The sequence below is a fragment of the Patella vulgata genome, chromosome 2, assembly GCF_932274485.2.
Source record: "Patella vulgata chromosome 2, xgPatVulg1.2, whole genome shotgun sequence".
In the NCBI taxonomy this organism is placed as follows: Eukaryota; Metazoa; Mollusca; class Gastropoda; family Patellidae; genus Patella; species Patella vulgata.
In genome coordinates this window covers 10,127,933-10,141,345 of record NC_065880.2, presented here as the reverse complement: position 1 = coordinate 10,141,345, position 13,413 = coordinate 10,127,933, and the positions used below count along the sequence as shown (strand labels likewise).

Here is a 13,413-nt window from a genome sequence, read left to right as displayed (position 1 = left end):
GGACCGACCCATGTGGCCCGGAGCCCCTGATAGGGCTGTATTTGGTGTTATCCTATCACTCATACGCTCCTATGTCCAGAAATATATAGTTTGTCTCTAGATTTAATTTGGTTCGGTGATTTATGGCCCCCAACCCCCTATAACGAGTTAAAGGGCCATATTGTCTGGCATGTTTGATTTTAATATCATCTAATCACCCCACAACATAATAAATGATTTCAGTGTATTCCTTGACCCCAGAAACATACGGTTAGACACCAAAATTATCATCCTAGAATAAATACTATGGGAGCTATAGGGGATTATTTGATGTGGCGGCCGTCTTGGACGCCATCTTGAATTTCTCAAAACGCTCAAGGGTGACCGAGGTTCACCCGGCAGATTCTGAACGAGGACACCCTAGGCTACTAAAATCAATCATAAAAAAAACTTTGTATACAATTTCCAGGTTCAGTCATAGGTCTGCCGGACTAGGTTGTACGTGACAAGGAGTAGGGTCGCCTGTCCAACCTCGTGGGTTTTCTCCTGTCCTCCAGATTCCTCCTACTGCTAAAGACCCCTACGCGCAAGCGAATTATTGAAATGAAATTAAAAAATATGTTAGTCCCGAAATGACCTAGTTTGTGTCGAGTGGACGTTAAACCCCATTTCTCTCTCTCTCTATATAAAATGTTGACTATTCTCGCTAAAAAAAATAGATAACGTAAATAGAATATGTTTAACATTTCCATCAAATTGCCCCCCTCTGAACCGAGATATTAGCTTTTGAATTTTAAGTCTAACCGCCATCATCATTACTAAAGTCGGTACAATAAAAAAAAATGTAGTCTCGATTATCGATTTTTGGATTTAATCATCAATGAGCGTTGAGCTGCAGACCGGATTCAAATTCCGTGAAAATCCGACACATAAGATGACATCGAGAGTTGATTATGTTTTGGATATCTAATTAATAGTTTATATAACATTTCAGGCCTAACGAAAGACCTGCAATGGGCAGATTTAGCTCTTGCATAATGTATGTTTAATATAGAAATAACTACAACTATTGAAAAATTTAATACTTAGTATTTCTATTCAAGATATCTGAATGAGATTGAGAAACAGACGTAGCTCCGTATATGTACATTCAGAATGTCAAAAAACTTTTATACACGGTTTATTTAAAGATACAATGTTTAGTAGGTTTATAGAAAAATACAATGTTTAGTCGGGGTTATATAGAAAGATCCAATGTTTAGTTGGTGTTATAGAAAGATATAATGTTTAGAAGAGGTTATTTAAAGATACGGTGATTAGTAGATACAATTTTTAGTGGGGGATTGTAGACAAATACAATGATTAGTAGGGGTTATATAGAAAGATACAATGTTTAGTTGGGGTTATAGAAAGATACAATGTTTAGTTGGGGCTGTATACAATTTTTAGTCGGGGTTGTATAGAAAGATGCAATGTTTAGTTGGGGTTATATACAGTGTTTAGTATTGGTTATAGAAGAAATACAATGTTTAGTCGGGGTTATATAGGAAGATACAATGTTTAGTTGGGGCTATATACAGTGTTTAGTCGAGGTTATATAGGAAGATACAATGTTCAGTTGGGGCTATGTACAGTGTTTAGTCGGGGTTATATAGAAAGATCCAATGTTTAGTAAGAGTTATAGAAAGACCCAATGTTTAGAAAGGGTTATAGAAAGATACAATGATTAGTAAGGGTTATAGAGAGATACAATGTGGGGAGGGGGGGGGGGGTTATTGTCCAGGATATTAACAATGTGCAGGTTATGTTTGAACCCCTTGCCAGACGTTTGTATTGTCGGCTCCAGTAATCAAGTGGCCAGGGCTTGATGATAATAATTATTAATAAGTCTCTTGATCATTAATAACCCTTGTGCCTTTTAACCAAGTATATTAAATGTGACATATGGTCCAGTAGTTATATGAAGGTCGAGACCTATCGAACTGCCCAGGGCGTTGACCTACTTAAGTTTATAATCGATATGTTAATACCTATATTAAAATTAATATGTCTAGAAATATAATCCATATTAGTAACTTAAACGAATTTTTACGAATTGTTAAACAAAGATTTGATATTAAACGCATGTGAAAGAAATTAGTGCTAAATACACAAAATGAAATGATACCCAGGTTACAGTGACTACGTACAGTTCTATCTACTCTTGATTAATAATTAAATACCGTTTTCCTGAGATGACATGACATGACATGCTATTATTATTGGTAATTGTATTTAGGCAAATAATTGATTTAAAGATACATTATGGGAGATAAGATAAAGAGTTGGCAGTTCTCGCTATAAAAATTTAAAATCTAGATAATGTAAAGTCAATTTGCTGAAAATTTCAGTCAAATTGATCCACTATGAACCGAGAATTAAGCGATTGAAATTTTGGCCTAGTCTCGATCACCATTACTAAAGTCTGTACAACTAAAACATAGTCTCGATCATCCATTTCATGATTAAACTATGAATGGAAGTAAGCAGCAAATGGGTTCAGAATCCAGTAAATATCACAGGCTAGCGATGCCATCTAGAGTTGATTATGGTCTGGAAAAGTTAAATAATGTCTAATTAATAATTTAGATAACATTTCAGACCTAAAGAAAGACCTGCAATTGGCAGATTTAGCTCTTGCATAATGTATGTTTAAATAGCTAGATTTTTTGATTCGGGCTCTAAATTTTGTTGAATTTATAATATTATGTTAATACCTATTAAAATTTATATGTCTGGAAATAATATATTCCGTACAAGTAACCTAAAATAGCTAGAATTCTTTCATTTGAGTTCTAAATTTTGATGAATGTATAATATGTTGACTTGTTTTGTGGACTGACTTTCATCACGTCTATAGATGATATCAGTTTTGAGATATATGCGATTTTGTGTTCTACAATTAATCAAAAGGCAAACTAAAAGTAGCAAACTTTATGTTGGTGGGGGGTGGGGGCTTTAATCGAAATAACACACCAGATCTAACTTGAATATGTCTGATTTAGCAGTACTGTCAAATAATAACTATATGGCCGCTCGTATTACAATGTCACAGAAAACAAATCATTAACAAAATGGTTGTCGAACAGGCCTGTATACTGTTTTGAACACTATGTGGTAACGATTTCCATAGGATTTCCGTAGGACGTTAAACCCGATTTCCTTTCTAAACTGGTGTGAAGAGCGATATGTGATTAAAAATTCCACAAAATAAAATGGAGTATAATTCGCAATGAAGATAATTGTAGGTCAATAGAGATAATTTAAAAGCTACTTTTTGATTCATATTCTATATCCTGTCTTCATTAACCCAGGGGGTGGGGTGGATGACTGAATGGTTAACACGTGCGCGCTGTATCATAGGTCTGTCATTCAGTCAACTGACATGGTTTTGATTTCCCGGTTGTACGTGGCAAGGCGTAGGGTCGCCTTCCAACCTCGTGGGTCTTCTCCGGGTCCCCCCACTGCTAAAGACCCCTCCGCGCCGGCGAATTATGGAAATAAAATTGAACCGTATGTTAATCCCGAAATGACTTAGTTTGTGTCGAGTGGACTTTAAACCTCATTTCTCCCTCTCTCTATATATATATCATGTCTTCATTAGCCCAGTAGACGCAGAACGATAGGACGTTAAACCCATTACGTTACAAATTGATTAATGAAACCAACTGATGCAGACAGCCAAACTGCTAAGATATATTTAAATATGTCTATTATAAGTGTGATAAATGGCTATAAAAATATCATCACTAATATCCTGTATTGCACCTGTAACTCGGGGAAACTCCCTTTATCTGTTAATTAAACTTTACAGTATAACCACACCTTTAATACCAAATATATTGTAATATCATTATGTTGTATTTAATGAAATACAGCACGTCATTCAATCTGATTAAAACACAGATCCTATTTCGTTTCGTTTTTTTATTGTTCAGTATTCCGTTTTACTTTATCATTGACATGTTCTGGATGGTGTTAGGGATTAACCAATGAAAGGGTCTGTTACGGCGAGCTTTAGGCGTGTTTTGCACAGAACTGTTAGTAATCCACTAGAAACATCAGTGCTGATTGGTCAATCAAATGTCTGACGTCATAGGGTCAAAAGCCGCTCGTATGACCTATGACGCGACCTATCACTACATCTTGTCAGTTCTTCATGTAGTGTAGGCCATCGAAAGTATAAAAAAACGAAACGAAATATAGATCTGTATTTTAATCAGATTGCACGTCATTTTATGTTAAGAAATGAAATGGGGTTTAACGGCCTACTTTTTCTGCACCAACTGGTTTTGGGTTAATGAAAACGGCAATACACCATTCCGTCCTGCATCACTGACAAGGGAGAACCAGCATCTTACCCACTTAGCCACCGTGACCCCCCACTGTACCATGGAATGTCTGGGATAGGAGGTAGCGGACGTAAATCCCTATCTAAGTATGGTTTAGCATTACTTGTTCGAGAACAAACGTCCAAATAGACACCCAGGTAACTTGTATTCCATTTTTATTTGTTTAAACAATATTTTATTCATTTAAATTTACAAAATTCATATAATAAATATAGGATACGATAACAAGCTTTATCAACTTATATACAATCGCTTCCTTAAAATGGATCTTTAACAGATTTGCAACTGGCAGTCATAATATAACACAAATATACAGTATAAATCATATTATGTACAATTTAGATGATAAAATGACTTGTATTCCATATGACTTGGCCATGTTTTATGCTATAAAATGACTGGTGTCAGAGAATGCCTATTAATGTGCATTGTCACTTTATTAACCTTTGCTTCTTCACCAGACAGCATTATTATGATGACTGTTTTTATTGACCCACCGTGCCTCGATGAGTAGGAACCGAACTAGGCAAGAATAACTAATGGGGGGGGGGGGCACAAACTAGGTCATTACGAGACTAAGATATGGTGTTATTTTATTTCAATAATTCACTTGTCAAGTACAACCAGGGAATCGAAACCCCGCCAGTTGACTCAAAGACAGACCGTATGATACAGCGCCCGCGTGCTAACCATTGGGCCATCCAACCTCCCTTCTATACAGAGACTATCAATTTCTATATTTTAGTGGCTGTATTCATTTCTATATTCTAGATACATTATGCGTTTAGATTTTGTATGTTACGCCCTTTTAGAAACCCATGTTACTCGTTAAATACTAAACCGATCTAGCTTAAATGAAATGCTTATCTGTCAAATGCACACACGACCTTCACCGGAAAATGGAAGTTGTCAGCCCGTTAGAGGAATTGCGTGCTGTGTTGTTGTTAATGTCCTGGTTTGTTAAATGATTTATAAAGACAGATATAGCGTGATGGTTAGATATACATACATCGATATATAATATAAATACAAATCAATACTTGTTCACTCTTTATACACACAAGGGGGGCGGATGGCCGAATGATTACCGTGTGCATGTTGTACCTTAAGGTCTGTCATTGAGTCAACGTGACATGGAGTAGGGTCGCCTGTCCAACCTCGTAGGTTTACCCCAGGTCCTCCGGTTTCCTCCCACTGCTAAAGACACCTACGCGCAAGCGACTTACTGAAATAAAATTAAACCATGTGTTAGTCCCGAAATGACCTAGTTTGTGTCGAGTGGACGTTACCCCCCCCCCCCCTCTCTCTCTCTTTCTCCTCTCTGTATAGAACAGGGTGGTCCCTAAAGTATAGAAATGGACATAGTCTCTAAAGTATAGAACAGGGTAGTCTCTTAAACGCATACAACCCCTTAAATATAGAAATAGATGCAGCCACTAAAATATAGAAACTGATACAGGCCCTAAAATATATAAATTTATGAAGCCGCTAGAGTAATGGTTATGATAAAATATTAGTTATAAAATACAACCTAGTACGAACAATCCAAACCATTATACAAAATTCGAAGTCCTAAAATAATGGTATAGGCAAAATGGTGTAATCAGCAAATGGACTGTTCACCGTGTACAAAATACACGACAAACAGTGGTAACATGTGTCATGGGCAGGGAACTTGAGATTACCGATTGCTCATTGGCTGAGTATATCACAAAATTAAGTTCTTGGCCATTGTAAAATGCTTTTTTTAATGTAAGTGTTTCAGATCCATTGACACCGCAAGTTTATAAAGTCAATTGGAAAGCTAACTGTGATGTACTTGTACGAAATCCTGGCGATTTTGACACACTGCCACGGTTCACACCGTAAAACAGATAAATGGATTTATGAAAAATGTAGGTAAACGGATCTTGGGGGAGATGTTGCCGTGCCAACCGTCTTGATTCAAACTTCAAAGGGAGCGAATGTAGATTTACAGGATTTTGATATTGATCACAAGTTTTAAAGTTCAGTCAACACCTATTTTATTGGTTTAGTTTAAGGAGGATTTTAGTATTTTCGTGTCTGGCGAGGTTTAACCATTAATAAATGACAATATTGTTGTGGCGAATTCGGATTTGAGTACAGTCCCTTGTTATCTTGGTTTGAATTTTAATTAATATTTCTAAAAGCACAAGTCAAGTTTACAAGGGGTAACGTTGGTGGTAGCCACGATAGCGCAATCAGTATGACGCCGACTCACTAAACAGGCCTTGGGTTCGGTCCGGCGTTGACCGAAACTTTTCCTCACAGTTTTCTGGCCTGGTTTTCCATGTCAGTGGTTCCAGACGGAGGGCCTGGAAAGGCGTCTATTCATCCGGATGTGTATACATTTTGCAGTACGTTAAAGATCCCTGAAATCGAAATATAGCGTAGCATTCCAGACAACACTTTCCTCAAAACACACACCGTTAAACCCCATTTCGTTTCATTTAAAATATTTTAAATAACAAATACATGTTGTCGAGAGAGAGGGGGGTTTAACGTCCACTCGACACACAACCTAGGTCATTTCGGGACTAACATATGGTTCAATTTTTTTTCCATAATTTGCTGCGCGTAGGGGTCTTTAGCAGTGGGGGGACCCGGCAGTGCAGCGATAGTGCCGCTGCCTGGGCAAAATTTCCCTCATAGCACACTGTATGGCGTATGCCCGTCTTCATTAGCCCAGAACAGTAGGACGTTAAACCCCATTTCATTTCATTTCATTGCCTTGGTAATGCCATATATATAGAGAGAGTCTGGCCAGCCATTGCCTCAATTGTGAGTGGATAACAAAATGTTTTTTTTTTACTAATCCTAGTGTTATGCTATTACAGATTTTTGTACAGTGTATGCTCTAGTGTTGAGTTGACGTTAAACCCCATTTCTCTCTCTCTTTCATAGTTTCTGATCAAGTATATCTAATGCAGAATTATCGATCTGTTCGTCTTCACTGGAGGGGGGGGGGGTGGATGGCTGAATGGTTAGCGTGCGCGCGCTGTATCATAAAGTCTGTCATTGAGTCGACTGGCACGGTTTCGAATCCCCGGTTGTACGTGACAAGGAGTAGGGTCGCCTGTCCAACCTCGTGGGTTTTCTCCGGGTCCTCCGGTTTCCTCCCACTGCTAAAGACCCCTACGCGCAAGCGAATTATTGAAATAAAATTAAACCATATGTTAGTCCCGAAATGACCTAGTTTGTGTCGAGTGGACGTTAAACCCCATTTCTCTCTCTCTCTCGTCTTCACTGATACTTATTTTATTTATATATTATGTTTTGGTGACCATGGCAGCAACTGACCATGTTCTAAAAAACCTTCTGTTAATCCGTATCTAAAGACTGAAATCGAAATAATAATAATAATAATAAAAACTTTATTTAATGAGGCAACGTATTTAGTTTGCAAAAAAAAACCCCAAAAACTATTCTTCCATAGGTCCTTCCTAAGCTACAAAGACATATATACATGTAACATCAGCATAAATTCAAAATCATTTGAAATGCAATAGCATTTTAAAGTGGGAAGTTTGGGAAGTCACTCCCAAACTACAAAACATATACATTATACAAGTAGAATATAGGAAAAACACTATAATTACACACAAAATAAGATAGAATTCAGTTGCAAGTTAAAAATAATAAGTATGTCATCAGTTGAATATTATGGTTCCTTCAATGTGCAAAATAAATGAGTTTTCAGTTTAATCTGAAAATTTTCAACATTTTTACACAGCGACGTGTCAACAAGATTGCATCCGTCGTTATCATGCATTTACACAAATTTGATTATGTCCCGATCACTAAATAACATGAAAGGAATTGTACATTCTATTGTAATTCTTATATTTTATTCATTGCAGATCAGCATGTTTCAACCCACCAAGCGTTTGTTCCAACCTCCGTAGTTCAACCCACCAGTATGACAGTATCCATAGATCAACCCACCAGTATGACGGTATTAGCATTGGAGGGAAGTACTACATCATCGATGACCTACTCAGACATAACGACACACCCAATTATGCCATCAGCTTCGTCAGACACTGTGAAGCAAGGCGTGTCTCTCCCGCCGACAGTGATGCCAAGTGCCACTAGTGCTGGAACGCTAGGCGAATCTTCATTAGGAACCATTGGGATGCTCACGACGTCGTCTGATATCAAAAGGGAAAGTAAGGGAAGTATGGAAACACCATTATTGACAACAGGCAGCATCGCTATCTTAACAACAACAGCAACAGTATCCATGGAAATGAGCGGTACGTCCAGCATTTCATCATCGAGCTTACATATGCTTCCACCTCCCTTGGCTTCAAATATATTAAGCATAAGTGCATCTTTTGAATATGAAAGCGAAATAACTAACTTGATATCTTCTACAGGTGGAGGGGAGATAACTTCAGACACCCACAGTTCCAGTATAACCAGTGAAATATTTTCAAATAATGATATTAACACTCTAACCTCTAGCATAAGCAGTGATGGCATGTTTACAAATGACGTCACTAACACTCTAACATCTGCCTTTACATATTTAACTATCTTGTTGCCTTCTACTGACAGTATATTAATAAACAGTGAAACATTTCAAAGTGAAAGTAGCCAAAGAGTTAACACGGTCTCTTTGCAATCCAATTCCGTGGATTCCAGCTTCATATTCGAATACACTGATGTGACGCCATGTTTGTCTTTAATTGTTCCCATCATGACGTCATCTATATATTATGATACGTCACTAATGTATGATACATCATCGATAGACTCCAGTAATTCCGCTATCTCGGCATATTCTTCACCGTCCATAGTTCCTAGTATCACCATAGAAACAAGTAGTTTAAATAGCGTGGACCTCTCCCCAGGTTTAAATTCCGTCACCTCGACATTTAGTCTATCTAACAATTCTCCATCCTCAATTTTAGATATGTCTAGTGGTTTCAGTAACTTGGTCGTAACCCCCAGTTCAAGCAACACCGATACCACTGGGCAATCAACAGACTCAAGTTTTTTATCTGGAATGATAAGTACAACTTATCCTCAGAAAACGACAAACCCATCTTCTGCAGAAAGTTTACTTCCTTCCACAATGTTGGATAATGCATCTACAGCTATGTCCATATTACCATCTCCATCGACGTCACTTCCGATGCCGAGTTCGTCACTTCCTGTTGATGAAACGAAACCGAATGCCGATCATAGTAAAGGTGGTTTAACAAATGGAGGAAAGGCTGCTCTAGGAATCTGTATTCCCATCATCATTATTCTTGTAATTGTAGGAATTATATATTTGTTTTACAGAAAGTAAGTACCTTTTATATATACCCTAAGGCTTCGTTTCCAGGTAGCCACGGTGACACAGTGAGGAGAACGCTGACTTGCTTAATACTCGGCGAAGGCGTGCGCTTAAAACCATATTTGTCTGTTATATGTTTGTTTTACCTAAAGTAAATTAAGTATCTGTCTTTTCGGGGGGCGTTGGTCGTACGAATGGTTTCAGGTGTGTGCTTAATATCACAAGGTCTGTCATCGAGTCGAGTGGCGTGGTGTCGATTCCCAGCTTGTAGGTGATAAGGGGTAGGGTCCTCTTTCCAACCTCGTATAGTGTGTATCTACTCTCGGGAACGGGCGTGGCCAAATCCTTTAAGGCGTGCGCTTAAGATCATATGGTCTGGCATCGAGTCGAGTGGGTTCGATTGCCCGCTTGTAAGTGACAATGCGTAGGGTTGCCTGTCCAACCGCGTAGGTTTCCTCCGGTTTCCCCAACTGCTAAAGACCCCAATGCGCAGGCGAATTATTTAAATAAAATTATCTAGTGTGTGTCGACTGGACGTTAAACTGAATTTATCTCTATCTATCTCAAGGTTCAAGTGGTGATGAGGGTCATGCAAGAGGCAGGGGACTGAGGTCTTACTAATCCTAGAACGCCACATCCCATATCAAAAAGTTACATCCATAGTTAACCATTTGTACATTTGATTTCCAATATATATATATATTATTTAATATCCATCATTTTTTTATTTTTCATCATTGTGATATCAGACGTCACTATTCAGCAAGTTGGAAGTTATCAGATGTTGTGAGTTATCGCCCTTGGTCATACAACAATGCCACCTATTATGATGACGAGGTATGGTGAAATCGCACGTGGCGGTAGTAGTAAAGCGCCTTAACTCTTTAACTAACTGGTGAGATCTTTGCTTCGCTAACCCATTGCATTTAAAATTTGATCCAGGTTCTGCAACTGTGTAATTTTACCAAAGTGGGGGTCACGGTGGCTAGGTGGGTAAGATGCTGGCTCGCTATCCTGGAGGTCGGGTGTTCGATCCCTGCATTGGCCGAGAAAGTTCAACTAGATTTTCCGTGATGCAGGTCGGAGGGCCTGACAGGGGCAACTGTCTAGTCGTTCGGAGGGGACGAAAAACCGAGTTCCCGTGCACGCTTTGGCGTGCACGTAAAAGATCCCCTTGACAGAGGGATTTCGATATAAGAGTAGGCCGTAGTGCCGCTGTCGGGGCAAAGTTTTCCTCATAGCACACTGTATGGCGTATATCCAGTTCGGAGCAGAGCAGTAGGACGTTAAACCCCATTTCATTTACCAACGCAATAAATTAAGAAGCCTGGACTTAAGGCATCTGGCATCGACTTTGTAAGGCACAAATGATCACGCAACATTTTTTGTTATGGTATATATGTTGTGTGATAATTTGTGCCTTACAAAGTAACGGCTGCCTTATTTCCACCCTTGTATTTATACGTTGTGACATGTGCCTTAGGTCCAGACTTGCCAATAAAACAAGTTTTATTTCGATTTGTTGTGTCAGCTTGGATCGAATTTTTATGCCGTTAAAGCTGTCATAAATTCCCAAATTTAAGTTTACCCCTCTAATAAGCAAATTATATTCACTGAAATCGACAATTTACATTTTTCACCCAAATCAAAGAGATGTGGCCATTTTAAACATCAAAAAAAAACTAATCCATCCTTTCCGATATAGCCAGGGACCATTTTATTTACCTTGAACGGTAAAACAAATTCAAAATTTGAATTCATGTCTGATAATGTAATAAATTCTGATAAGAAAAAAGATAAAAAGAAACAAATTATAACTTTTGAACATTTTAATAGCAGCTATACAAAGCCTTTCCTGAATTATGACAGCTTTGTTTTGTTTTAAGTTATTTTCAACTTAATACTTTTAACACTTTTCATCTTTTCCATTATTCTTTTTAATCTTTAATAATTAGCTGGCAGCAGAGTCGTATATAGAAATAGTCTGGCCCCGAGTTTACAAAGCTTTCTCAGAGTTATGTTAAGAATTTACTCAACTTTCAATCACTATTTATGAGAAATATCTTTGATCCAGAAACACAAAACTTTGAACATAGATTGTTATTGATGTATTTAATACATTAAAACAACAAAAGTTTGATAAAGGGACTATATTTTAGTTAAACTAAAGCGAATAATTTTGAGTAAATTCTTAACTTAAGTCTGAGAATGCCTTGTGAACTCGGGGCCTGGCCAACGTCGATCATGGTCGCCATTTTGCTATCTAATCTGTAAGTTTAACAGATCAAACAAAATATAAAAATGAGAGTCAGAGAAAACAAACGGAATGATTGTTCAGTTTAAGATATAGCGGGGCCTGTACAAGAATCTGTAATAGCAGGATTAAGCCTAGTTCACAACCCGAGTACGGGCAGACTACAGGAGGAATTTGAGTAAACCCGCGCTTGAGTCTTATGCGTCACTTGCGTGTGGTCGGCACCTTAGAAGATCGCAGACTGACCGTACAGACTTTTGGTCCTGCAGATAGAAAATTTCAAACTCGGTTTTTTTGCGGCTGGTCGGCGAGCTTGCCAAACCCCACGACCAGTGAGTAAACCCGTGCCTGAGTCTAATGCGTCACTTGCGTGTGGTCGGCACCTTAGAAGATCGAAACGGGCCGTACAGACTTTTGGTCCTGCACATACCAAATTTTAAAACTCGGTTTCTTGCGGCTGGTCGGCGAGCTCACAAACGCCACGACCAGTGCGTAAACCCGTGCCTGAGTCTTATGCGTCAGTGGCGTGTGTTCGGCACCATAGAAGATCGCAGACTGGTCGTAGAGATTTTTGGTCCTGCACATACCCCGGTTTCTTTGGGTCGGTCAGCGAGCTACCAAACCCCACGACCAGTGCGTGTCAAAACACGTACGGCGGGTTGTCAGCTAGACAAAGGGGGGGGGGGGGTTGAATGGCCGAATAGTTAGCACGTGCGTGCTGTATCATAAAGCCCGTCATTGAGTCAACTGGCGTGGTTTCGAATCCTCGGCTGTACGTGACAAGGAGTAGGGTCGCCTGTCCAACCTCGTGGGTTTTCTCCGGGTCCTCCGGTTTCCTCCCACTGCTAAAGACCCCTACGCGCAAGCGAATTATTGAAATAAAATTAAACCATATGTTAGTCCCGAAATGACCTAATTTGTGTCGAGTGGACGTTAAACCCCATTTTTCTCTCTCTCTCCCTTAGACAAAGCAGCCATTTTGTTACCCAATGACAACAGATCACCAGGCTCTCTCTATAATGTGGCTCTGGCTAGCGGTTTAAAATTCTTATTTTCTTGTTAATCTTTCTGCACTCTACATGTTGGTGTAAAATGTCTCCTGGTCTTTCTGGAATATCAGGTAGACAGTGGAGGACATTGGGACATTTTACTACTTTAGAAATATAATCTCTCTCTCTCTCTCTCTCTCTCTCTCTCTCTTATCTAACATTAGTTACCATATCTAACATACCCTGGTGTTACTGTATATATTAATATTTTTTTATTTGATTTTTTATTTATTTTTGTATCTGTGCGGGTTGAGTTCGAGACCACACTCTCCTATTTTTCGTGTTTGCCTAAAAGTTCGTTCGGAACATCCCACGACCTTCACAATTAATCAATACTCGTTTTCATTCCTTGACATTATTATAAGTTTAATTAGTCATATCAGTAGATCATCGTTTGCATTCCTTGACATTATAAGTTTAATTAATCAGATG

The 13,413-nt window shown here is 38.7% G+C and overlaps 1 protein-coding gene across 5 annotated transcripts in view; it reads left to right on the top strand.

The window, feature by feature from the left end:
- The window catches only part of LOC126812227 (mucin-3A), a 35,869-nt gene that overhangs the window by 15,346 nt on the left and 7,110 nt on the right, over positions 1-13,413 (top strand). The window contains exons 2-4 of one of the 5 annotated variants that reach the window (XM_050538511.2): positions 8,252-8,647; positions 9,308-9,686; positions 10,428-10,515. In XM_050538511.2, coding sequence (XP_050394468.1) covers positions 8,252-8,647; positions 9,308-9,686; positions 10,428-10,515 — 863 coding nt within the window. Of the gene's footprint in view, positions 1-4,324; positions 4,508-8,251; positions 9,687-10,427; positions 10,574-13,413 lie in introns of those variants that run through there. The other 4 variants (XM_050538510.2, XM_050538509.2, XM_050538508.2 and 1 more) reach the window with 4 other exon arrangements.